Source organism: Mauremys reevesii, unplaced genomic scaffold (assembly GCF_016161935.1).
Source record: "Mauremys reevesii isolate NIE-2019 unplaced genomic scaffold, ASM1616193v1 Contig7, whole genome shotgun sequence".
Lineage (NCBI taxonomy): Eukaryota > Metazoa > Chordata > Testudines > Geoemydidae > Mauremys > Mauremys reevesii.
The window spans coordinates 1089955-1117782 of NW_024100884.1; the positions used below are offsets into that span (position 1 = coordinate 1089955).

At 47.6% G+C, this 27828-nt stretch overlaps 1 protein-coding gene across 1 annotated transcript in view; it reads right to left on the reverse strand.

Annotated features, from left to right (window-relative positions):
* LOC120394626 (butyrophilin subfamily 1 member A1-like) overlaps positions 1-26156 on the reverse strand; it is a 51093-nt gene extending 24937 nt beyond the window's left edge. The window contains exons 1-5 of the mRNA XM_039518863.1: positions 25968-26156; positions 20594-20710; positions 16683-17027; positions 9760-10041; positions 2245-2277 (exon numbers count right to left, since the gene is read on the reverse strand). Coding sequence (XP_039374797.1) covers positions 2245-2277; positions 9760-10041; positions 16683-17027; positions 20594-20699 — 766 coding nt within the window. The 5' untranslated portion in view covers positions 20700-20710; positions 25968-26156. The remainder of the gene's footprint in view (positions 1-2244; positions 2278-9759; positions 10042-16682; positions 17028-20593; positions 20711-25967) is intronic.
* Positions 26157-27828: the final 1672 nt, after the last annotated feature.

The window sequence follows — 27828 nt, forward strand, 5'->3', positions numbered from 1 at the left end:
ACTGGGTCTACCCCTCCCAGGGGAACCCCCACCTCACTATCCCCACTTTACCTCAGTATTGGCTACTGCCCAGTCTCCATCTAGCCCCCATTCCCTGGGGCAGACTGCAGTATCAGCCGCTCATCATAGGCAAAGGGGTTTGGACCTGCTGCCTTTGTCTACCCCGGGCTGCCCCCTGAAACCCCCAGTACCTCTTGGCCTAATGCTAGGCCACAGCCTGGGGCTTTCCAGGCAGGATCTCCCCAGCTCCTCTGGCTTTCCCCAGCCCTGCTCCACTCTAGTATCTTTACAGGCACCCTGCAGCCAGGCCCTTTTCCCTCTACAGGCAGAGGAAGAATGATGGGTTTCCTGGCTCACTGCCTCTTATAGGGGCCAGCTGGGCCTGATTGGGACCTGGCCACAGCTGGGCCTGCTTTCTCCCAATCAGCCCCAGATACAGCCCTCTCCTGGGCTGTTTTAAGCCCCGAAGGGCAGGAGCAGGGGACCATCCTGCTACAGATCATTATGTTTGACCTCACTCCTGTCCCTGTTCTTTTATTAGTTGTCCCCCGCACTTAGTGGGTTTCCGTGGCCCTGTGGATCCTCCCCTTAGGCTGGGGGGGGGATCCGTTAGCATGGGGCGGGCTTCCGCCCGCCCCCTCTCCCGGATTACCCAATAGTACAGATCATTATGTTTGACCTCACTCCTGTCCCTGTTCTTTTATTAGTTGCCCCCCGCACTTAGTGGGTTTCCGTGGCCCTGTGGATCCGCCCCTTCGGCTGGGGGGGGATCCGTTAGCATGGGGCGGGCTTCTGCCCGCCCCCTCTCCCGGATAACCCAATAGTACAGATCATTATGTTTGACCTCACTCCTGTCCCTGTTCTTTTATTAGTTGTCCCCCGCACTTAGTGGGTTTCCGTGGCCCTGTGGATCCTCCCCTTAGGCTGGGGGGGGATCCGTTAGCATGGGGCGGGCTTCCGCCCGCCCCCTCTCCCGGATAACCCAATAGTACAGATCATTATGTTTGACCTCACTCCTGTCCCTGTTCTTTTATTAGTTGTCCCCCGCACTTAGTGGGTTTCCGTGGCCCTGTGGATCCTCCCCTTAGGCTGGTGGGGGGGATCCGTTAGCATGGGGCGGGCTTCCGCCCGCCCCCTCTCCCGGATAACCCAATAGTACAGATCATTATGTTTGACCACACTCCTGTCCCTGTTCTTTTATTAGTTGTCCCCCGCACTTAGTGGGTTTCCGTGGCCCTGTGGATCCTCCCCTTAGGCTGGGGGGGGATCCGTTTGCATGGGGCGGGCTTCCGCCCGCCCCCTCTCCCGGATAACCCAATAGATACAGATCATTATGTTTGACCACACTCCTGTCCCTGTTCTTTTATTAGTTGTCCCCCAAAATTAGTGGGTTTCTGCGGCCCTGTGGATCCTCCCCTTAGGCTGGGGGGGGGGATCCGTTAGCATGGGGCGGGCTTCCGCCCGCCCCCTCTCCCGGATAACCCAATAGTACAGATCATTATGTTTGACCACACTCCTGTCCCTGTTCTTTTATTAGTTGTCCCCCGCACTTAGTGGGTTTCCGTGGCCCTGTGGATCCTCCCCTTAGGCTGGGGGGGGATCCGTTCGCATGGGGCGGGCTTCCGCCTGCCCCCTCTCCCGGATAACCCAATAGATACAGATCATTATGTTTGACCACACTCCTGTCCCTGTTCTTTTATTAGTTGTCCCCCAAAATTAGTGGGTTTCTGCGGCCCTGTGGTACCTCCCCTTAGGCTGTGGGGGGGGGGGTCCGTTAGCATGGGGCGGGCTTTGCCCGCCCCGTTTTCCCAGAAACCCAATAGATACAGATCATTATGTTTTATTGCACTCCTGTCCCTGTTCTTTTATTAGTTGTCCCCCAAAATTAGTGGGTTTCTGAGGTCCTGTAGATCCTCCCCTTAGGCTGGGGGGGGGGGAATCCTTTAGCATTGGGCGGGCTTCCTCCCGCCCAGTTTCCCAGAAACCCAATAGATACAGATCATTATGATCACCTAGTCTGATCCCTGTATAACACAAACCTGTGGGCTTCCCCACAACAATTCCTACAGAAGATCGTTTTTAGAAAAACATCCATCTTGATTTACAAACTGCTAGTGCTGGAGAATCCACCACAGCCCTTGGGAAATTATTCCAATAGTTAATTAATAATGGTGAGATTTCACCCTATTTTATTTATGGGGATAACTCTACTGCCAGCTAGTGTGATGGGATCCAAACACTGACCTTTCTCACTCTCCATCTCAGATCGCAGAATCTCTAGAGAGAGAAAAGGGCAAGAGGTGAGATTTCACCATCATGTTTAAGGTGCAGTTACTGCTATTAACATAATTGTGCTGTAACTATGGAAGTGAGGCAGACAGACTGACAAACAGGACACACAGACAGATCTGTCTCAACATCCCTGCACTGACCATCCCTCACTTTCCTTCCACACTGACCATCACCTCTAGGAGCTGCTCTAAGTGTCTCCCCCAGGAGCCATCCCTGCTCCCTGGGACCCATCACTCCTGTCTGATCTCGCTGTTGTGGGTAAGAGGAGAGAAGGTCTCTTTTTTTTATCCAGTTCTCTGTCTGCTCCCCTCTGTGCCCATCCCCTGAAAAGCCCCAGCTCTCCCCAGCTCCTGACTGTGGGGATGAAGGAGGGAAGTGAGTGACATTGGCATTGACCTGAGATGGATACGAGACAGGGTCTGATTGGCTCCATCATAGGTCAACTCCTGGCCATGTCTCACTAGGGCCATGCCCATTCCCTGATCCTAGTGATATCTGGGACCAGCTCCTTCTAGGGCCTGGGCAGATGGGGTGCCCCAACTAAGAATGGAGTGGAGGATGGGCTGCATGCTTGGTTCAGCATGAACTATGAAGGGGTGTGTGGATGGGCCCTACAGGCATCGCCTCTAAGATCGGCTCTTTCCTACTTGGAGCTCATCTACTTGGTGCATCAACCCTGGGGTACCAACACTGCAGGAAATGGAGGTAGCATCATGTCTGACAGTCACTGGTGAGCACAGCCTGAGCAAGACCATCTTATGCCCAGTGTGAGCAGCGTCTCAGACCAGCTGTGCAAGTCCTGAGTGTGTTTGTGTTATTAGAGCATCCTAGCCACAGCTCACCAGTGCAACTGGTGTAGAGAATTTTCTGAAAGGCCCCGGGAACATGACAGTGACAGTTAATTTTTCTGATTTTTTTAGTGCTTGGAAATAAATGATAGAATCATAGAATCTCAGGGTTGGAAGGGACCTCAGGAGCTCATCTAGTCCAATCCCCTGCTCAAAGCAGGCCCAATCCCCAATTAAATCATCCAAGCCAGGGCTTTGTCAAGCCTGACCTTAAAAACCTCTAAAGAAGGAGATTCCACCACCTTTGGCTCATTGTTTATGTTTATGAACCCTGTTTGTGGTGTTTTCCCAAATTAATGCCAGATTATTTCCCTCCTTTATTACAAGTTTCTTTCTACACTGAGACTTTGTGCTTGCAAGAGGGAAAGTACTGCCAGAGGGTGGTATATAATTGTCCCAGGTTACTGGGTGGGTGCTCAAGTTGCTTCTGTGTTGCACTGATGTACAGAAACCCCTAGATATTGAACCCGGCCCTTGTTGCTGCCAGTTCCAACAGGCAGAAGGTTTACAGGTGACCGTTCTACAGGTACAACACAGCTCCTCTCTGCTTCTCTGAATTGCCTGCTTCCATCCTCACTGGGAAATCATTGTAACAGACATTTCCCCTTCCCAATTCTTCAGATACTTGTAAATTCCCACACAGCACTTCAGGCGAGAAAACCCTGCCTGGGACTTTCACAGCTGCCTTGGGGTTTGCACACTTGGTGCCCATTAATTTAAACAAAAATTGAGTATTCAGATCCTTAGGCAGCTTTGAAAACCCAACATTGCTAGAAATGGCCAGATCACTGAAGGCCAATTTCTGCCCCTTGTGATCAGAGGAAAACCTACAGCTGAGCACTTGTACTACAATAGAGGGTTTATTGCCCTGTCCCTGTAGCAGGATCTCAGGGCTTGTCTACACCTGCAGCACTGCAGCTGCACCAGTGCAGATGTGCCACTGGAGCGCGTAGTGGCGACGCTACCTATGCCGACAGGAGAGCCTCTCCCATTGGGGTAGGTACTTCACCTCCCTGAGAGCTAGGTTGGGATCACTGAGTTGCTCACGGGCAAGGATTTCCCACACCCCCGAGTGAGGGATGTAGTTCTACTGACAGAAGTGTGCAGTGCAGATCCACCCTCAGGCTGAGTGCAGCAAGTTTCAGCGCAGTAACTTGCCAGTGTAGACAGGCTCCCCACACCGGGAGCTACACCCCTCGTGGAGTGGTTTTCCTAGAGTACAGGGAGAGCTCTCTCTGGGCACTGGCACGTGACCACACTGTAGAGGAGGTAACCTCTCCATTATCACTACTTTCCCATTCACAGCTCCTACTCATCTAGTTGGGGAGGGGAAGGGGCATGCACAGACGGGGGAATGGGGCAGAACTGGAGCCGAAGAAATCCCCTCTCTCTTACTGTCCGTTAGTTTTTTCTTGCCAAGTAACAAATGTCAGTGGTCCAAGCCCAGCTCACTGAGCCCCACACGGGTGTTTCAATGTAAGCAGTGTTGATCCTGTGGAATAGTTCAGAATCCCATTCGATGGGGATCCTTTAGTGAGCATTGAAGGGGTGAAGCCATTTGACCCTTCTCAACTCAAATATAAAGTCATCATTCACCCTCCCCCTGAATCCCATTGCCTGAAACTCTTCTGAACATGGAATCAAAGCTCCTTAATCCCTGTATCTTTACTTTTGTTTTTCATTTTTCTCTTTCACCCCAACTTCAAATCCCCCCCACCACTCGTTACTTCACCTGTTGCTCTGTGTCGCCTCCAGAAGCAGTAAGCGGCCAGGGCCATGAGAACAGCCAGGAGAGACAGGATCACCCAGAGAGCCACTTTCGATTGATTGACCCTGGGGAAAAATGGCTCTGCAAGAGAAAGTGCCATTGACTTGGAAGCAAACACGCGCAGAATGAAGGCAGGACACTGTGACAGTGGTGACACTGTGATTAGTTAAAAGAATCTAACAGGGAAATACACTGTGAGAGGTGATTCCTTTGTGCTTTATTATTAAGTCAATGAAAGTCCAGGCTTCATTCTTCTTACTTATCATGGTAAGGGGGCGTGCTGGAGGTAGGGAGGGGGTAGAGACAGGGTGGAGCACTGCTGTGTTACATCAATCCCCCACTGGCATTAATTCAGGTATTCCCTAGGCTGCTCTAACTGATCCTCAAGCTGCAGCCAGTGCAGACTGGCCCTGAGAATCAGAGAGTTGTGACCAGATTCCTGACACCCCCAGCTCCCCTGTGCTCAGAGGGGCTCGGCCACATGAGAGACTCTGGCCCAAAATATCTTATTGCAGGATTTTAATACAAACAAAACTTGAGCCTGGAAAGTCAGATTAAAAATTCTTCCAGATTCCTCTTCCCTAGGCCCTGGGGCGATGCTGACGACAGGATCCTTGCTATGTGGTTAGTGTGATGTATTAAAAACTGTGTAAAAATCACAAATTGTCCCCCTGAATCCTGAGGGGATTTCTGGTGCTTGCAGACTAGGGGGCTCTGTAAGGAGCATGCAGTGTGGGGCCTCTGCAGTCACTCTGCACAGAGCCAAGTGGGCTGTGTTCTGCCTCCCTGCCTCAGGGAGCAGCCTGCTTTGTCTCTCTCTGCATTTGGCTGTTGTGTGTTAGAGTTCTGGATTCTTGGAAATAAAGCAGTGTTACATTGCACCCTTCCAGGAAGAGTATTTGTTTTGGTTCTCACTCTCTGTGGGTATGCTGGGAACACAACAATCATGTGATACCGGGTATACCATAAGCTTATCAGCAGTGCAGCACTATGAGATCTCAGGTGAATAGTGATTAACATATGCAACATTGTTATTATAGTTATGAACTACTCATTCTGTATTAACAAAGTTATTTAGTAGATAATAACACAGAAAAAATGAACCTTTTTTTTCTAAAAATTAAGATGCTTTTAGCTAAAAGTTTGTTTCTGCATATTTTGGGCCTGATCCTTTAGTGTTAGCACTGCCAAAACTCTCATCAACCTGGTTATGCAAGGAAGATAGGATCTGTCCCACTGTGTGACTGTGAAATAAAAAAACACAATGTACATTCATGGCCGATGCTGGCTGTGGAGCTCTATGATTACTGCCTTCTGTGCAATTAAGCACAAGTTACGACCTGATCCTCAGTTATGACTAGGGCAAAATTCTCATTTAAGATGATTGGAGTTTTGCCAGAGTCTGAACTGAAGTACCGGGCCCAGAGTGGAGCTTTTATACTGATGTGGTATTTTCAGATATAATCTAAGTAGCAATGCTCAGACCATCTCCAGGGCTCTCTTGTGCTAATCAGGAAAAATGACTTAATTGGCTAAATTTTCATAAATACAGAGCACCCAGCAGTTCTCAGTGAGAAGAAAGGAGAGTTCCCTCCCTCTCCACACTGAGAACTGTGATCCTCACAGCACACACAGAGAGGTTAGATACAAACATAAATATTCTGGCTGGAAGGTTGCAGCGTAACTCGACTGTATCCCTTAGAATCCAGAACCTTAACCCACAAGAACCCCACAATGGAGTCCCTAAGGCAGTGGGCACAACTCATCGCATCACGCTTTATGTAACACTGTGACACACTGTGTCCCATATAACACCCTGAACCCCCATGTTCACCACGGTTCTATGGTTATGATATATCTTGTACAAAGTATGCTTTGTGAGGTATATTTTGAAAATTCATAATTCAATGAACATCACTGTTCTGTTCTGTTAAAATTAGTACGTTAACATTGTATGTGGAGCTACGAGATTTTACTATGTTTGTTAGTGAAATATATTGTAATTCTGGGGAATGTCCACAGACTAGCTCCTGTGAAACAACAAAGAACTGATGACAGGTGTTAGAAAGCTATTAACTGCTGAGGCAAACATTTGTCATCGGGGGACTGTAAACAAAGGATTTGCATATCATCCCTTGTGACATCTCGAATATTACATACACGGCTGGTGTGAACAAGAAATTTACAGTTCTCCTGATAGACTCTTCAAGTCTCACATACACGGGACTGTTTTGTCTATACCCCAGTGGGGAGTAATCCTCGAGGAGAGGAGAAGAGTATAAAATAATAGATGGTGATCTTGACATTACATCTCTTCCCCCATGTCTACTCATAGCAATAAGATTGCTTGAAAGTCAATAGGAGCATCACTGAACTGGGGGTGTGGGGGTGCAGGGGAAGAGTTGGTCCTAGCTGGAAGGCTTTCCAGTTAGTATGGGCTTCAGTACGTTTTGGGGCGTGAGAACCCTTTTTGCTTTCAAATCTTACTTAGCTTAGTAAAGTTTAGGAATTAGTTTTTGGTTTTATTTTTTATTTCTTTTGTGACCAATTCTGACCTTTATGCCTTTTCACTTATTATCACTTAAAATCTACCATTCTGTAGTTAATAAACTTATTTTATTTTTTTACCTTTACCAGTGTGTTTTGATTGAAGTGTTTGGGAAATCTGTACTCAGGTTAACAAACACCCCAGCAGAATCATTTCCTTTGATGAAATGACTGACTATTAAAGATTGTTCAGTAATGTGCTGGACACTACAGGATGCACATTTCTGGGTACAAGGCTGGGGAATTTGTGAGTGTTACCCTGTATGTTATGTAGTTCATAAGTGGCTGGGAAAGCATTCATGTAACTTTGCTGGGAGTGACTTTACATGCTAATGGCTGTGTGAACAGAGCCTGGAAAGGCTGCTTTTCACTAGCAAAGCCGTGTAACAGGCATCCTGGGCTGGAGAGTTAGAGGGACACAGCAGTTCAACAGTCCAGACTGTACCCTAGGGCATGTCACAAACAGGACTTTACTTCTTAGAATCCAGAACCATAACACACAAGAACTCAAACCGGAGAGGGGAGGCTGCTCCCTAAGGCAGTGGGCACCTTGCTTTACGTAGGCTTGGCTATAGGAACAGTTAGTGCCCAGCAGGCTGGGGTGTAAATCCACCTTGCACTAGCCTGCTGTGTGCACCCTGCTGCTGTGCGCTGAAAGTTCCCTGGTGTACGTAGATCTGTTCCCATTTTAAAGCAGGGCAGATCAAAGCACACTATGGAATTGTTAGTGCATGTAGCAGGGGCCACACAGACAGTTAGTGTGCACCAGATTTACACCCCAGCTTGCCACAAACTAACTGTTCCTGTAGACAAGCTCGGAATCTGCTTTTTTACAGAGCCCTCTGTTCTGCAAACAGCACCTGGCAAACACCCGTCTCTTAAAGTGACAACTTGCAATTCAAACACAGTCCACACTACACCACAAGAACAAAAGGGAATTCATTCCCCCACCCCTACTGAGAAGAATAATGGTTGCTGGTGTGACATTATGCTCCATATTCTTTATGATAATACGCTTATGATATGAACAGGACATAACTGAGATGTACTTTATGCAAGTAAGGTATCATTTGAAAGGTTGTGATTTAGTGAATGTGATTATCCTATTTGTATCCATGCATCTTTTTTGTATCTGAAGTTAGGAATATTGACTATGTATCTGTATTCCAACTATACTACTTTGGGTGACAGCCACTGTTAACACTTCAGATACAACAATGGAGAAGCCAGACAGGGCCGATGGCCCATCAGTGAGGACAATGGACTGTGAAAAGGCTTGGCCTTCCTGTGGATGCTCCATCGTGCCACTAACTCATGGATGCTGTGATGCTACAGAGTCAGGTGATCTGGTTACCTGATACTAACTTCCATTTTGGATGGCTGAACTTTTCCATTGGGAGTTGGGGGAATCAAACAAAGGTTTCCTGCCTTATCAAAATCCTACATAAGGTGGGGGATGGAAACAATCAAGGTCTTCCGTTCATTTCTCCGCTGCCTCCCCACCCAAAGAGACACTGAAAAACATCCGGAAACAAGAACTGCTTGACCCAGGCTGGAAAGATATTTGGCCTGTGAAGGAATCTACCTAATACTGACCTCTATCGAGAGTGAGGAATTGCTATATGTAACCAATTTCTTTAGTGAATCTAGCTTAGTGTGTGTGCTTTGTTTTATTTTCTTAGTAATCTGCTTTGTTCTGTTTGCTACCTCTTTAACCTCTTAAAATCCATCTTTTGTAGTTAGTAAACATTTCTTGTTTATAATATAATCCAGTTTATATAATTTCTAAGGGGGTCCCACCCATAACAGCTGAGTACTGAGCTATTATGAAAATGTGGCCAATGGTGTCCCAGCCTGCAAGGTGCTAAACACCCTCAGCTCCTACTGGAGTCAAAGTTTATGTCTATATTGCAATTAGACACCCACAGCTGCCCCGTGCCAACTAATTCAGGTGTGCTGGACTCAGGCTAAGGGGCTGTTTAATGGCAGTGTAGATGGGTTTAGGCTGAAGCCCGAGTTCTGGGACCCTCACAGGCTCCTAGAGCCTGGTCTCCAGCCCGAGCCTGAACATCTACACTGTCATTTAACAACCTCTTAGCCTAAGCCAGCTGGCACAGGGCACCAGCAGGTGTCTAACTGCAGTGTAGACATATCCAGAGAGAACCGAGGTTGTTCAGGACTTTCCAAGATGTGCTCAGCACCTTGAAGGTTCAGGCCAATAAATGGGAGACACAATGATAAATACTCTCCGCCCATGTCTGCAGTATCACAATCTATACAGGTGCAGCATGGACGTGCACTGACCTGCTATTGAAATTGCTGACTCTCTCTTCTGGTTGAGTCGGAGATTCCTGACACAGCAGGACACTTTCTGGTTGGACTCTTCTGTTATAACAATGGCAATCTCTGTTTGAAACAGGTCATCAGCCTCTGGGGTTATTGCTTTAGAGGTTGATGGTAAGATCTTCCCCTGGTGATCTCTCCACTGAGCCTCGGGCTCTGGGTACCATCTGGATGATCGACATACCACCCAGATCCCTCCATCCTGATGTCCCTCCACAGAGATGTCAGGATCAGAGCCCAAACCTACAGAAGCAATAAATGAACCTGTGATAATCCTACAGTGCCCAGTAAAAAGCCAAAAGCTTTATTACACTGTTATCAAAAGCAATTTCCTGTTAAACTAATAATCAAATGTGAGTCCGTGATTGTGGCTGGTCAGTTAATCTGGTCAGATTCATATTTGATAGACAGTAAAATTAACATTAATGTCAAGGCCGTTCTATGCACAAATTTGTTCCACTTTAGTTAAACTGGTTTAGTTAATCAAGTGCAGATCGCTGTGTGGACACTCTTAAATCAGGAAGGAATTGACTCAAGGTAAAGCAATATAAGCCATTTCCAAACTCTTTTAGGAGTCTCCATACAGAGCTTTGCACTAGTTCATCAGAACCAGTGCCCATGTATGTGTAGACAAACGTTAAATTAATTCGCAAATAAAAAATCCCCGCTTGGCAGTGCCTTGTAGGCTTACAGAATAAATAAGTGAACAGCAGAAAACTGATACAACTGAAAACCAGGAAATACTCTCAGCAAAACAGAAACACAAACACTCACACTTCTCACACCAGATCACACTTGGGGGGGGGGTTATTATTGATGAGCTAAACTGAAATAAAACTATCTTAATCTGAAACAAGAGTTTTGTACGTTAATCAAAAGTGTGAATTCAAACAGATTTCATTATTGCAGGGTCAGTGTGTGTGCAGAGAGGCCCTTAGGCTGTTTGGAAATTTCACACAGACCATCCTAGAAAGTAAAACGACCTACAAAGAGAGACAAAGAAGCTATGAGTGTCTGGAGCCTTCCCCATCTGGGATTCTTGCACAGGCTGTGGAGTGCTCGCCGAGCAGGGGTGTGACTCACACGGCTTTGGTCTGACAGACTCAGAGGAAATGCTCAAAAGCCACAGACAAGAATTGAAGTTAAAAGGCCTGATGTGAAAATTCTATGTAACCCTTCATGCTTCTGTTTCTGTTCCTTTTAAACATCCCATTGATTCCAGCTAGCTGGGGACTCGCAGGTAAACAAAGGGAAAAGTTCATGAGCCCTTGCAGCAAGCTCAGTAGGGCATCTCCAAGGGTGGGGGCCAATTCCACTCCCAAATACAATAAAAGCTGTTTTATCCAGCATGTTGGGGCAATGGGGGGTACCAGTGACTGAAAAATGCCAGTTAACTAAGGGAGAGAGTTTGGGTGCAGGACAGGGTACGGGGCTGGTGGTTGGAGCGCAGGCTCTGGAAGGGAGTTTGGGGGATGGAGGGGGTTTGGGGCAGGGGTTTGGGGAGCAGAAAAGGGGGCGGGGTGACGGATCCTGGAGCACTTACCTCAGGCAGCTCCCTGCAAGTTGTGACCTGTCCTGGCTGCTCCTAGACGGATGTATGGCAGGTGGCTCTGTGCGCTGCCCCCACCCCTCACTGAGGGAACTGAAGCCAATGGGAGCTGTGAGTGGAGGTAGCATGCAGATCCTCCTGGCCACCCCTCTGCCTAGCAGCAGCTGGGACGGGTCACTGCTTGCAGGGAGCCACCCGAGGGGGAGCCACCAAATCTGGCACCCTGCATCCCCTCCCGTCCCACAATCCCTGCCCTGAGCTCCCTCCCACACCCAAACTCCCTCCCAGAGCCTGTGCCCCAGCCCTGCACCCCAACCCCCAGCCCTGCACCCCTTCCCATACCCAAATTCCGTCCCAGAGCCCACACTCCATAACCCCTCCTGTGCTCCAACCCCCTGCCAGCCCTGCGCCAAGCGGATTATAAACTGGAATTTCAATGATGATCAGAAATGACAGTTTACAGAGCTTTCTGGCTGCTGAAGTGCCAGATAAAACAGCGTTTACTGTATGAAGAAAAAAAGTTGCCAAAATCTTAACTTAGTTTAGCCAGACTCAGGGAGTGTCAGCCATACCAGATCTCCACCCTGAGCACTGATAGTCACAGGCCTGTTTTACTCATTGCAGCAAGAAGATAACCACAATGACAAGGATATCAGCCTACTGGAAGAACTGGGTGCTTGCTGTTTGTTCAGCTCATGGCAGCATGGTGATATTAATGCCATGTCAGTAATGTATGTTTTAAAGGCATAGGATTTGGGGCCTCTGTGTGAACAATTTGGTAGTGAAGAAATCTGTATGTTTGATGCTAATTTCATTGTTGTTGTTTGCAATGCGTTTGGATATAATGATAAGATTGCGTCTAGATTTATGAGGAGTCTCAGTTAACTCTCAGCTTGTCCTCTTATGAACCTAAGGATTGTTTTAGTTTGAGCAGCTTTACTCCATTGTGGTGTCTTGCTCCAGTCTGGAAGAAATTCAGGCTATGAGCATCCATGACTGTCCAAATGTGCATATTTAATCTCATGTGTTATTATGCCCCTCTCTGTTCCTGGAGTAACATGGAATTACAGTGGGTGCTTGTGTAACCAAAGTGTGGTGGGTTACATGTACATTACACAAGGGAATGCCTTGTGGTTATAAAGTAATATCCAGTCATGGCCATGATTGGCAGCTCAGGTTACCCACAGTTAATAGTTATTGTGCTGTGGATGGGAGTGAGTGGCTAGAAGGATTTTAAGTAGAATGTAACATTGTCAGTGCATTAAAATTAAAATGATGAAATACACAAATTACAAGTGTTTTGGAATTATTGGCTATGATTGTCTGTCATACAGCAGCGATTAGACGCCCCAATCTTGGGCATAAGCACCAACTTTTCCTGGCACCGGTGGGTGATCAAGCCCCCTCCCGCCCTTGACCTGCCCTCATTCCAACCCCTTCCCCAAAGTCCCTGCCCCACCTCTGCCCCATCCCTGCCCCTATTGGACCCCTTCCCCAAATCCCGGCTCCGCCTCTTCCCCAAGCGTGCCGCATTCCTCCTCCTCCACCCTCCCTCCCAGCACTTGCTGAGTGAAACAGCTGTTTCACGGCACAAGCGCTCGGAGCTAGGGGGAGAAACGGGACATGGTAGGCTCAGGGGAGGAGGCAGAGGTGGAGAGCAGGTGAGCTGGGGTGGGGGGGCAGGGTGGGGAGCTGCTGGTGTGTGCAGAGCACCCACCAATTTTTTTCCATGTGTGCTCCAGCCCCAGAGCAACCACGGAGTCGGTGCCTATGGTCTGGGGCCCTGGTGTGTTGGGCACTGCACACACATCACAGGAGACAGCCTGTGCCCTGAAGAGTTTACAGTCTAAACAGGCAAGATGGACAAAGGGTGAGAGAGGAAACAGAGGCACAGAGACTTGCTCAAGTTCATGCACAGCTCAGTGGTAAAGGCAGGAATAGAACCCCTGTCCCTTGACTCTCAGTCCACTGCGCTATCCACTGGCTAACGCTGCCTCTCATTTAGTGGTGTTCTAGCTTATGTGCACATGCTTCATATTGCCTACTGTGACAGTGTACCCCGTAAGGCTTAATGGGGGTGCTTATAAATGTATGTATGATATAACTGGAACAGAGTTTTGCTACATATGCCATGTAACATATCTCTGTAAAGGTTATGATCTACTGGTTATGTTCATCCTAGTTGTATGCAGGCAACATTTGTGTGTTCAAAGTTATGAACATCGGCTGCATAATTGCTTGATTTCTAAGTAGCCTTAGTTAGAACATTTGGTCACTCCTTGAGAAAGGAATGTGCTGAATCAGGAAGCATTTAACAGACATAAGAGTTTGGAAGACTCCAATCCACATAAGAAGTCTACCTGAGGACATTCAAGGTAGCATGTGGGTAATGGCTGCCGCCTAAGACCTGAGTCATGCATAGGCAGGTGACTTGTCATGTGATTCCAAATCTCCATTTTGTGACTAGATTCTACACAGGGTAAGGAGGGGTCTCCACCCACAAGAGAGAGTCTATTTAAATGCCTGGGAGACCCCTCCATTTTGTTCTTCAGCTGACTAAAGAAGGGGCCTCTCCACCCCACCGCCCCAGAATACTTAAAGGAAACTGGAACAAAGGACAGTAACTACAGCGGTGTGAGTGATTGCTGGACCCAGGCTAAAAGGAGATCAGCCTGTAAAAGGGAGCATTCTGGAACTGATGAGGAACTTATCTGTATTTAGTTTGATTAAATGTAGATTTGCGCTTTTATTTTTTTTTATTTTGCTTGGTGACTTACTTTGTTCTGTCTGTTCTACTTGGAACCACTTAAATCCTACTTTCTGTATTTAATAAAATCACTTTTTGCTTATTAATTAACTCAGAGTATGTGTTAATACCTGGGGGAGCAAACAGCTGTGCATCTCTCTCTATCAGGGTTATAGAGGGCGAACAATTTATGAGTTTACCCTGCATAAGCTTTATACCGGGTAAAACGGATTCATTTGGGTTTAGACCCCATCGGGAGTTGGGCACCTGGGTGCTAAAGACAAGCACACTTCTGTGAGCTGTTTTCAGGTAAACCTGCAGCTTTGGGACAGGTAATTCAGACTCTGGGTCTTTGTTGAAGTAGATAAGAGTGTCTGGCTCAACAAGACAGGGTGCTGAAGTCCTGAGCTGGCAGGGAAAGCAGGGATAGAAGTAGTCTTGGCACATCGGTACCAATTGTGGGGAGCTGCTACATAATCCTGCAATTTCCTGAGCAGGAACAAGAGACTGGTTCTTCCTCTATTGAACACAAACAACACCTCTCAGCAGGGACAAAGGATTGGATCAGAAGGACCATTGGAAGGAGCTGTGCTCTGCTTAACTGATGGGCAGGGAGGCTAAAGTCTTCCACTACTTCCACTTAGTTACAAAGATAATTTTATAAACATTTGTGACCCCCTTGGGCAGAGGAAGTGTTGGGCGTTCCAAGAGAAGGAGAGTGGAGAAAGGGAAAGCAAGAGGGCGTGTGTGTCTGTACCTCCTGACAAGAGGCCTACAGTGAACGGGCCCTCGCCTGGTGAAGCAGCTGAGAACCTGCTCAAAGCCCAGGATGGACAAAGTGGCTGGCTGTGGACACCTCAGGATGGGAGCCAGGAGGAGCACTGTGCCAGGGAGGAATCATCCGAGAAGGACAAACCAGAGCCAGACCCAGTTTTGCTGTCACTCAGAGCTGTATAGGACTGTGAGTACTGGAGCTTGTGACTTTGCATTGGGATTAAGGTGGGAGGCTGTTAGCTAACTAATTAGGGACGTTGTTGCTCTGTGGGGCTTTGCCAAGAGCAGCAGAAGAGGGCACTTGGAGGGGTTTGCTGTGGAAAATTAATTGGTGTCAAAGACGACCAGGAGCACCCAAGACTCACTGCTGCATGGGAACTCGACCCAGGACTCCTGAACTCAGAGTGTAGACACAGACCTTGGTTTCTGCCTTGTGACACTGTGTTTGGGCCTATGAGTCCTTGGGTTGACTGTAACCTGTTTTACCAGGGCTCCCATATTTTCCCCCTGTTGTTTTTCTACCTTCATTCCTCTGTAAATAAATATTTCCCTTTCCTATGATCTATTCCGGGGTGTGTGCATTTACACAGGGGAGTCAGAACAGGTGTCCATGGGGTGGAAGGGAGTTACCCCACTGTGCTCCAGTGTGTGCCTGTTCTTGACCAGAGCCGCTCTGCAGAGCAGACTCCATCTTGGCCATGAGGGCTCTATAGTTACATATTAATTGCCACAAAGCACTTCCCAGTGCAGAATTACAGTTTTTCAGCAGGGCCTGGTGCCGTTCCAAATGCAGGGAGTAGCTAAACTTACATTCCTAAAACCCAAGAGATACAAAGTAATAGTACACAGCGCCCCAGCCCTGCAACCTGAATTCTGCTTCCTGGGACTGGCAATAGGCACGGGGAGCAGTTCAGTGAGGGTGGTGCCATGATAAACAGGCACGAGGAAGGTGCCATTGCTGGCATTGTGTTTCTCGGATTTGGATGCCAGCATCTATCTGCCACTGCCTTCCCCGTGTTCGGAGTCGCTGTAGTGACTGGGGGAGGGGTTAGTTAGATCAGGCTGGCAAGATTGTCACTCAGGTCACTGTGATATGACGAGAGGGATCACGTATGTGTCTCACTGGACTGCTGAGGTCTGTAGGCTGTGTCAGCAGAAGTGCAGTGACTCTTAACCTTTCAGGAATCTGATTTGTCTTGCGTACCCCAAAGTTTCACCTCCCTTAAAAACTACCTGCTTACAAAATCAGACATAAAAATACAAGTGTCACAGCCACTGTTACTGAAAAATTGCTGACTTCTCATTTTTGCCACATAATTATAAAATAAATCAAGTGGAATATAAAATATTGAACTTACATTTCAGTGTATAGTGTATAGAGCAATATGAGCAAGCCATTGTCTGTATGAAATTTTAGTTCGTACTGACTTTACTGGTGCCTTTTATGTAGCCTGTTGTAAAACTAGGCAAATATCTAGATGAGTTCATGTACCCCCTGGGAGATCTCTGTGTACCCCCAGGGATACATGTAACCCTGGTTGAGAACCACTGCTCTAATGACCTCAAATTTAGGCCACTAACTGTACCCCAGACTCCAATGAGCCACAGAAATGTTCAAGACAATCTGAATATGAGTGTGAATTTTAGAGCCTTAGGAAAAAGCAGCTGTTAAACAGTGAACTAGAACAAACCTTAACCAGAGCAGAGCTACTGACCCACTATAATGAGAAAAGTCATCTGTCATCTCACAATGACCCCTCAGACTCCACTTATTACCCTATTGAAGACGTCAAAGTATCAGAAGAAATTGCTGACCTGCCACCTGCAGTTCCAATAAAGCTTCTTCATAAGAGAGACTGGACTCAAAATAACACGTGTGCCCATTGTCAGAGGGTTGGATATTCCGTATTCTCAGGGAAACTCTCCCATTGGTGATGTCGTCTTTCAAGAGCTCAGTTCTCCCTCCATATTCCGGCATCTGCTCTCCGTACTGATCCCGCCCACCATGGTACAGGTGCACGACTTCAGAGTACTTGGATCGGAACCATCTCACCTCCATGTTCTCAGCGCTCATCCTGGGGGAGAGGTGGCAGGACAGGATGGCCTCACCCCCTAGGGAGGCAGTGACTGGATGGTTAAGTCCAGTCACTGTGAATTGTGCTGTAAAATGTACAAAGGAAAATGGAAATTAAATTGGCAAGTGGCTGGGGGTGGCATTAACTCAGCAGTAAGACTCACAGTAAGAGAGCACCCTGGGTTAGAAGTGAACACCATGTCCCCATGCAGTGCCCTAGACATGTCTGTGAGTTCAGAGAGTCACAGGCTTGGGGTAACTGCACCTCTGACCCCTCTGTGGTCTGCTCAAGGAATGTCTCCTTAGGTCTCAGGCCTCCAGCCATCACCTCTCTCTGAACAGGGACCCACGGCCTTCTCCCTCCACACTAGGGTTTCAGGCCACTCAATTCACTGTGGTTTTCCCAGCAGGCCTGATCAAAGACCAGCATCTGTGCTTTGTTTTCTCTCTCAGGGCTATGAACAGCTTGTGCCAGCGGCTATCAATAACCAAAGAGCTCTTCCAAAGCAGAGAACATATAAGGAGAAAAGCCTGACAGAGAAAAGTTACCATAAACCAATCAAAGGTCTGAACACGCGTTATGCTTGTGCCAAAGGATTCTCATCTGGCACATGGGACTCACTGGTAGATTTCAAAGTCTTTGGTGTCTCCTCCCATCTCTTGGCACCCACAGTCTTCCCACTTCCCCATCACCTCCTTGCCCCACCCAAGTGTTTAATTTATATTGAAAGAGGTGCTAGAGCTCAGCTCCAGCACTGGCTGGGTGTCCTGATAGTGGTGGCTGCCAGCTGGGTGCCCAGCTCTGAAGACAACAGTCCTGCCAGCCGCAGCACAGAAGTAAGGCTGGTGTGATATATGGTACAATGCTACCCTGACTGCTACTATGACTCATGGTGCCTGGCACTCAGCCTGCAGTTCAAGACAGGCTTTACACTACCACACAGGGGCTGCATCTTGCCAGAGCCTGCAGCCCCTTGGGCCACTCCTGGCTCACTGGGTGCCATTTCTGATTTTTGGGAGTGGGGGCAATTTTAACTGTGATTCCAGGGACTACTTAGGTACCTGAAAATGCCAGGCTTTGTTTTTTTTATATATAACTTAGTAATTAGCTGACAGGAGCACTATATCTATTTCCTAGAGGTAAGCAGGGTCTGAATGAACTCTCCCCTGACAGCTGAGAGGGGGAGAGACTTCAGGAGCAAACTGTATTTACATGAACACACCTATGCTGCCTAAATATCTAGCAGACAGGAGCTGTGCAGCTCCAAGTGATCAGCTGTGGCTGGTGTTGGGTTACAGATCACTTTAGTACTGAATGCAGGGGTAGTGAAATGCTGTTATCAGTGTTGTTGTCTTTATTGTCTGAGTAGAAGGGAGCAGAACTGTGCTTAACTTGTCCCAAATGAGAGGTCACCCTGACCTGAAAGGACCTCACTAAGCCAGGGGCTGGAATGCCAGAACTTCCTGGGAAAAAAGCAGTAATGGGGGTAAGTGTTTTAGCTAGAAGATGTGCTGCTTCTTAAGGGTTCCTGGTCTGGTTTAACTTGTTCCTCCCCATGGTTCAAAGATAATACTAAATAGGCTCTGTTAGGAGCCTTTTGTTGTTTAGTGTTTAAAAGAGCTGATAATCACTTCTGGTGTGATAGTGTCTCTGCCCAGCCTCAGAGCTGACAATCACTAAGAGCTGGATAAAACCTTAAGAGACCAACCTGCCCAGGTCACAGCAGACACAGGTGGTAGAAGGTGATTGGCAAGAGGAATGGGGGCTGGTGAGGTAACTAGCCAGAGCAAGTGCTCAGATGGTAGATCAAGCCAGGTGCCTTCTTCCCTGCATGGGAGGTGAACCCACACAGATGCACCTGAAGTACTTGTGGCACCTTAAAGACTAACAAAGGTGTCTTTAAGGTGCCACAAGTACTCCTGTTCTTTGTGGATACAGACTAACACGGCTGCTACTCTGAAACAGATGCACCTCTGACCCTGATTCCTCGCTGACCAAGGACAACCCTAGTGAGTGGTGTGTGGAGAGGGAGCACAGAGGGGTACAGTAAAGAAACTTTTGGTTGTAGAACTCAAGAGAATGAGGCAGAAGACACTGCCCCACATGCTCTGGAGTGGGTGTCCTGTGCACAATTTTATGATTATGAATCCTAATTGTGGCATTTTCCCTAATAAACGTCGGGTGACTTCTCTCCTTTCATCAAAAGTTTCTTTTCTACACTCAGATTCTGTGCTTGTGAGTGGGGAAGTGTTGTCTCTCAGAGGCACCCAGGGTGGTGTGTAATTTGCCCAGGTTACTGAGTGGGGACTGGAACCAGTTCTGGGTTGTTGAAGAGGAACCCATAGATATTGAACCTGGCCCTGGTTGCTGCCAACTCCACCTGGCAGAAAGGTTACATATAAAAGGAAAGAAAAAATATAGACAAACTCCAATTAAAGCCACTTTTAAAATGTATATGTAAATTTAGAACAATCAGGAGATAATAGAGCAAAATATTCCCAATCCCAAGCTTTGAGCTAACAGGTCTGGAGCTTTAACACAGATATAAGAAACACAAGTTTGATACTTTGTACTCTATCTTTAGTAGAGATAAAGAAAAATAAATAAAATCTGCTTACTTTTGCTAACAGACACAATCTCTTTTACTGCCATTATCTACTCTATTCTAGGCAATTGTTCTTCACTCCACTAAAAAAGTATTTACTTAATTTAGAAAAAGTTTTTTTTCTCTTTTATCAGAGGGGTAGCCGTGTTAGTCTGGTTCTGTAGAAGCAGCAAAGAATCCTGTGGCACCTTATAGACTAACAGACGTTTTGTTAACAGCAAAACGTCTGTTAGTCTATAAGGTGCCACAGGATTCTTTGCTGCTTTTTCTCTTTTATTACCAATGGGAATTTAGTTTTCTAATTACTTTTGCATTCATGTTTACCTGTCACAATCATGTACTTGACTCACTAACATTTGACTCCACGGGATGAAAAAGCCAGCAAACATCCTCACTGTGAGATGAGGTCTAGCTCTGAGTCCTAGTCAGATGTGTCTAGTGCAGCACGAATGAGTTGTGTGTAGTTACTTCTAAACTAGGATTCAGGACTCCTTCATGGCTGAAGAGTCTGATTTGTGAGGTATACGGTCTGGCAGTGTAGTGTCTAGCAATTGGAAGTGACTTTTTAAATAGTTTGCGAGCCCTGTAGTGGTGCTCACTGTGTTCTGTTTTTGAAGTTGCCAGAAAGCAGCCAGAACAGTAGGATGGATGTAGCCTCAAGGCCTGACATGATGTTGTATAGATAGTAACCATGGTTACTGAGGACCCAGCTGTGCCCTGTGCTTTCTCCATGGTACTAGTTGTTGACAGGTTGAGCAGATGTGGTTTGTAAGAGATGGCAGCAATGTGAGCTGGCTGCTAAGGGGGAGGGATAGCTTAGTGGTTTGAGCATTGGCCTGCTAAATCCAGGATTGTGAGTTCAATCCTTGAGGGGCTACTTAGAGATCTGGGGCAAAAATCAGTACTTGGTCCTGCTAGTGAAGGGAGGGGGCTGGACTTGATGACCTTTCAAGGTCCCTTCCAGTTCTAGGAGATTGATATATCTACAATTATTATTATTTATTATGTTAATGACCAGCAATACCAACAGCCAGCGAGGCTCCTACCTGACACCAGCCTGTGAACCTGTAGAGTGAGGCAGAGAGCGACATAGCCGGGCAGAGCAGAGCTCACTGTGGAGCCGGGGGAGAACAAGGGAACCTTCCCCATCATCGTAGCTGGGTCTGGGGAACAGGAGAAATAACAAACCAGATGGTGAGTGAGTGGGATGCAGAGACAGCGCCAGGTTGTCTGACTTTCATAGCCGTGGTCCATGGATCAGTTACATTTACATTAGCCCACTTCCCAGTATTCATCGACTAAGGTCAGAGGGGCCATTAGATCATCTACTCTGATCTGTGCCATGGGCCAAACACTCTCACCCATTTACCCCTGTACGCAGCCCAAACTTGTGTTTGAGTAAAGCATCTTCCAGAAAGTCACCAACCCTTGATCTGAAGACAGCAAGAGATGGACAATTCACCACTTTCCTGGGTAGTTTGTTCCAATGATTAATCACCCTCAGTGTTATAATTCTGTGCCTTATTTCTAATTTGCATTTGTCCAGTTTTAACTTCCAGCCATTGGTTCTTGTTATGCCTTTCTACCCTATATTAAAGAGAACCTTAGTACCCTGTATTTTCTCCATGAAGGTATGACAGATGGGGAACTTTACTGAAATATTTTTATGAACTATCAGTAGGACTCTCTATCATTCCCCTTGTCATCACTACTGCTTTGGGGGAAAGAATTGCTTCTCTCACTGGAACTAGGCTGAACAGGCCAGAAATCTGAGATGCAGAGCCACTCAGAGTGTCTGGGCTGGAATCAACACATATCAATGGAAACAATGAGGAGTCCTGTGGCACCTTAAAGACTAACAAATTTATTTGTGCATAAGCTGTTGTGGGCTGGAACACACTTCGTCAGATGCATAAAGTGGAAACTTCAATGAGCAGATATATAAAAACATGCAGAGGTGGGTGTGTTACATAATTATGCGGAGGACCAAGTGCTAATAAGGTCAATTCAATCAGTGCAGATGAGGTCCATTCCCAACAGTTGATGAGAAGGTGAGAACACATTATAATGAAGGAGGCTGACAAAGGAGGTGCTGTAGTCATCATGAAGAGGTCGGATTATGAATGGGAGGCTGCCAGGCAACTCTCCAAACCACATTCTATAGGCCACTATCCTCTGATCCCATTGAAGAGTACCAAAGGAAACTACACCATCTACTCAAGAAACTCCCTGAAGAATCACAGGAACAAATCTACACAGACACACCCTCTATCTGCTTCCCAAGATCCATAAACCTGGGAATCCTGGTCATTCCATCATCTCAGGTATCGGCACTCTTACAGCAGGATTGTCTGGCTATTTGGACTCTCTCCTCAGGTCCTATGCTACCAGCACTCCTAGCTCTCTTCGAGACACCACTGACTTCCTGAGGAAACTACAATCCATTGAAAAAAGAACAGGAGTACTTGTGGCACCTTAGAGATTAACAAATTTATTTCAGCATGAGCTTTCATGAGCTACAGCTCACTTCTTCTGATGCATAGAATGGAGCACACAGACAGGAGATATTTATACATACAGAGAACATGAAAAGGTGGAAGTATGCATACCAACAGGAAGAGTCTAATCAATTGAGATGAGCTATCATGAACAGGAGAAAAAAAACTTGTGAAGTGATAATTAAGATGACCCATAGAAGGTGTGAGGAGAACTTAACATAGGGAAATAGATTCATTTAGTGTAATGACCCAACCATTCCCAGTCTCTGTTTAAGCCTGAGTTAATTGTATCTAATTTGCATACTAATTCGAGTTCAGCAGTCTCTCTTTGGAGTCTGTTTTTGAAGTTTTTTTGTTGCAAAATTGCCACCTTCAAGTCCGTCACTGAGTGGTTAGAGAGGTTGAAGTGTTCTCCCACTGGTTTTTGAATGTTATGATTCCTGATGTCAGATTTGTGTCCATTTATTCTTTTGCATAGAGACTGTCCGGTTTGGCCAATGTACATGGCAGAGGGGCATTGCTGGCACATGATGGCATATATCACATTGGTAGATGTGCAGGTGAATGAGCCCCTGATGGCATGCTTGATGTGATTAGGTCCTATGATGGTGTCACTTGAATAGCTATGTGGACAGAGCTGGCATCGGGCTTTGTTGCAAGGATAGGTTCCTGGGTTAGTGTTTATGTTGTATGGTATGCGGTTGCTGGTGAGTATTTGCTTCAGGTTGGGAGGCTGTCTATAAGTGAGGACTGGCCTGCCTCCCAAGATCTGTGAGAGTGAGGGATCATCTTTAAGGACAGGTTGTAGATCTTTGATGATGCGCTGGAGAGGTTTTAGTTGGGGCTGTAGGTGATGGCTAGTGGCGTTCTGTTATTTTCTTTGTTGGGCCTGTCCTGTAGTAGGTGGCTTCTGGGTACTCTTCTGGCTCTGTCAATCTGTTTTTTCACTTCAGCAGATGGGTATTGTAGTTTTAAGAATGCTTGATAGAGATCTTGTAGGTGTTTATCTCTGTCTGAGGGATTGGAGCAAATACGGTTGTATCTTAGAGCTTGGCTGTAGACAATGGATTGTGTGGTGTGTCCTGGATGGAAGCTGGAGGCATGTAGGTAAGTATAGCAGTCAGTGGGTTTCCGGTATAGGGTGGTGTTTATGTGACCATTGCTTATTAGCACAGTAGTGTCTATGAAATGGACCGCTTGTGTGGATTGGTCTAGGCTGAGGTTGATGGTGGGATGGAAATTGCTAAAATCACGCTGGAATTCCTCGAGGGCTTCTTTTCCATGAGTCCAGATGATGAGATGTCATCACTGTAGCGCAAGTAGAGTGCCACCCCCTCCATTACTTGCTGCAGGCGGACCTCCCTGTACTCCCCCGCCCCAGGTCCCTCCACCTAACTGCCGGCGGCGACCGGTGGGCCGCAGATCCGGCTGCTGCAGTCGCCGCCGAAGAAAATGGCGCCCCCCAAATCCTAGCACCCTAGGTGACTGCCTATGTCGCCTAATAGGTTGCACTGGCTCTGGAAGGTGGCCCTTGAAGAATTCCACCGGGACTTCAACAATTTCCACCCCACCATCAACTTCAGCATGGACCAGTCCACACAAGAGATCCATTTCCTAGATGCTACCGTGCAAATGGTCACATAAACACCACCCTATAGTGGAAACCTACTGATTGCTATACTTACCTAAATGGCTCCAGAACACGTCACACAATCCATTGTCTACAGCCAAGCCCTAAGATACAACCACATTTGCTCAAATCCCTCAGACAGAGACAAACACCTACAGGATCTCTATCAAGCATTCTTACAACTACAATACCCACAAGGGGAAGTGAAGAAACAGATGGACAGAACCAGACGGGTACCCAGAAGTCACCTACTACAGGGCAGGCCCAACAAGGAAAGTAACAGAGCATCACTGGCCATCACCTACAGCCCCCACTAAAGCCTCTCCAGCACATTATCAACAATCTACAACCTATCCTGAAGGATGATCCCTCACTCTCACAGACCTTGGAAGGCAGGACAGTTCTCACTTACAGATGGCCCTGAACCTGAAGCAACTACTCATCAGCAACTACACATCACACAACAAAACACTAACCCAGGAACCAATCCCTGCAACAAACCCCGTTGCCAACTCTGCCCACATATCTATTCAAGTGACACCATCATAGATCCTAACCACATCAGCCACATCATCAAGGGCTTGTTCACCTGCACATCTACTAATGTGATATATGCCATCATGTGCCAGCAATGCCCCTCTGCCATGTACATTAGCCAAACTGGACAGTCTCTATACAAAAAAGTAACTGGACAAAAATCAGACATCAAGAATGGTAACATTCAAAAACCGGTAAGAGAGCACTTCAATCTCCCTGGACACTCAGTAACAGACTTGAAAGTTGCCATACTTCAGTAAAAAAACTTCAGTATGAAACTGCAAAGCTGGAATTCATATGCAAACTTGACACTATCAGACTGGGTATGTATAGAGACTGGGAGTGGCTGGCTCGCTACAAGAAGTCATTTTCCCTCTTTCGGTATTCTCACCTTCTCATCAACTGTTGGGAGTGGACCACATCCACCCTGATCTAATTGACCTTGTTAGCACTGGTCCTCCGCATAGTAATGTGGAATTGTGTGGATCGTGGGATCCACCACAATAGAAGGTCAGTCCCAAGGGACTGGCTGAAGGCCAGAGCATAGATCAGACCTAGTGAATCCATGACAGAAAGTCACCTCTCAATCTTCTCTTTGCTAAAGTGAACAGATTGATCTCCTTCAGTCTCCTACTTTGGGGCATTTGCTCCAGCCCCTAAGTCATTTTTTTGGTGACCTGTTTCTGCAGTGTCTGTGATATTTTGGGTGCAATCCAGAACATTGAGGGGCTGTGTCACCGCCTGCCCTGTCCTCCCAACTGCGGCTGCTCAGAGCCCTGGAAACCTGCCCTGTCAGACGGGAAGCAGTTCAGAGCTGAGCTCTCTTGGAAACATGACCCTAAGTCTCTATGGCCTCCAGTGCCTGCAAGAGGCTGATTTGCTGTGAAGGGCAGTGAGCTTCCACATGGCGCTCACTCCACGTTACACCGATGGAAGCTCTGGCTGGGTCTGGACTGTGATGTGGTGAAGTGGTTGTAACCTGCCTCAGGCCAGGATGGCTGCAGGGGCTGGCATGGCTCAACGATCAACCACACTGGGGAGGAATTAGGTGAGAGCAGGGCTGGTGGGCCACAGTGTGTGTCACTCACTGGGCACCTGCATTCGGTGGCAGCCGCTGATAGAGCACCAGTGAGAAGTAAAACTGCCCCCGCCCTGCCAGAAACCCCCCTAAGGGCAGCAGCAGCCTCACCAGCTCTCCCTTGGGGTGAGAGGCCCCCAGGATGCCAAGGGCCTCGTGGGCACAGACAGGTGCAATTGACTCTCAGAGGGGGAGATTTTTACAAACACAGAGGAGTTAGGGTCAATAGGGAATGGGATTATGCTCCAAAATCCATTAGGAGCTTTAGAAAATTTCTCCCTTGCTGCACCACTTGCACCCAATCCAGCCCCAGGTGTTTCCCTTCCATCTTTCACCCTCTCATTCTGGAGTGTCCCATTAGTGAGCTGAAGATGAAAACACCCGCACACTCCCAACAGCGCCCCACGGGAACATTACACTGGCGATTGGCCTACCCCTGTCAGTAAATAGAGCAGAACAGCAAACAAACACAAATCTGGCAGTGGAGACACTGGGCAGGTCTCTGAATCTGTGTGAGCATTTCTGCAGCCACAGCTGCGAGTCCCATAGGAAAGTGACAGTTTATCCCCCAGATCCCAGGAACGAGGCTCGTTGATAGCAGCAGCTCGTCTGACTAATCAGCCTGGAACTATCCAGGGGAACAGTTCAGCTGGGGTTGCACTGAGTGACCCCCCTACCTGCAGTGTCCTGTGGAGTCGTTTCTGAGCCATTCCAGTCTCTCCAGGGAGCTCCCAGCTTCACTAGCACCCAGAGCCATTTGCTCTAGGCAGAGCTCCTGCTCCCAGGGACTGGTTCCCTTTCCCAGGCTGTGACATCCATCCTGCCGGAGGGGTCAGGGAGCCGCAGGGGTTAACTCCAGCCTGCCCCTGAGCTTCTCAGTCAGGTAACGCAGGTTATATTGAATGGAAGTCCCGTCCTCTCTTGGCCCATCCACCAGCTTCAAAAGTGAAAGAAGGATCGAACATGACTGTGGCTGGATCCGCCTCACAGGACGGTTATGGCACAAAGATCAAATTCCTCTGACACACCCACAGAGCTAGTGAGAGAGCAGCTTCTTCGGTGCCAGGAGCCTCAGCTCTGCAGGTTGCCTGGTGACGGCCAGTTCTGCAGGCTGTTTGTCCCGTTGCTCTACGAATCTCTGTAATCACTTCAGCCCTGTGTCAAGAATGGGACCAAATCCTGCTGCAGCAGCCCCTAGGCTCAGTGACCATGTTAATTCATTCCAGTTCCCTGATGTAAAATTAACCAGTGATTATTCAGGGAACAGGGTTTTGCTCTATGCTCTCCAGTGGGCCAGCCCTACGCCCTGGGCCTCCACTCCTGCGGTGTTATTCAGACAGCCTGGCCCAGATCCTCTTTCCTGGGCCCTGGCTGCTCTGGTCTTCCCCTAGAAACAGGTCCCAGCAGGGCAGGGAGACAAAAAATAAAATGGTGCCTGGCTGAGCGCGACAAACCTCCTGAATTCTGTGGTATCTTGGAAAATGCTGAATTCCCTCACTGTGTAATGTTGTGACAATTGAGCTACTCATCTACCCGAATTGTGAGCCGAGATGTGAGAAGTGAGAGAAAGTTGATAAATTTCAGAGTAGCAGCCGTGTTAGTCTGTATCCGCAAAAAGAGCAGGAGTACTTGTGGCACCTTAGAGACTAACGAAAGCTTATACTCAAATAAATTTGTTAGTCTCTAAGTTGCCAGAAATACTCCTGTTCTTTTTTTTACAGTTGATAAAATATCACAATAGCCAATAGCAATAAATGCTGATAACAAAAGCTGCAAACAGAGCCGGTGCTACCCCATTGGGGTCCCTTATCAGGAACAGTGTGTGTGGGGGGGGGGTGGCCCTTACCCAGCCATGTGAATTCTAACTGTATTTTTTCCACAGATCAGGCCCCTGAGCTGCTCGGGGCCCTAAGCAGCTGTTTAGTCTGCTTATGCCAAGCACCGGCTCCTGGTTTAACTCCAGGACTGTGTTCAGATCGTGCCTGGTAAACATGAGGAGGGTGGGATGGGAAATCAATGGAGCACAATGGGTGTGTCTGAAATTAGGCCTACCTGGTGAACCAAATAATGAGGGGATGGGCTATTCCACCCACCGCTCCCCCTGTGGGAACCTCTAGAAGAGAACCTGGGGGAAAATTAGCAGCCGCTGGCTGACTAGGATCTCGGTGGGCCTGAAAGAGAGAGCTCCACCATCATGGCTACCACCCCCACCATCTCTTGGGACCTCAGAATCCACTATTACACTGTTGGGCCTTCATAGGCCTGATCCAGAGAGATGCGCTGACCAGACCAAGCCAGGGAGGGTCCCAGGTGACATCACCACCTCCACCGACTCTGGATACATCCCTGGGATAAGAGACTTTGTCTCACACACACACACACACACACACACACACACACACACACACACACACACACACACACACACACACACACACACACACACCCCTACCTCTCTGTGTCCTTTTCCTTCCCTGCCTTATTTTTATTCTGTCCAGTCCCTCTCCTTTTGCCTTCTGTATATTTTGCAAAATAGCT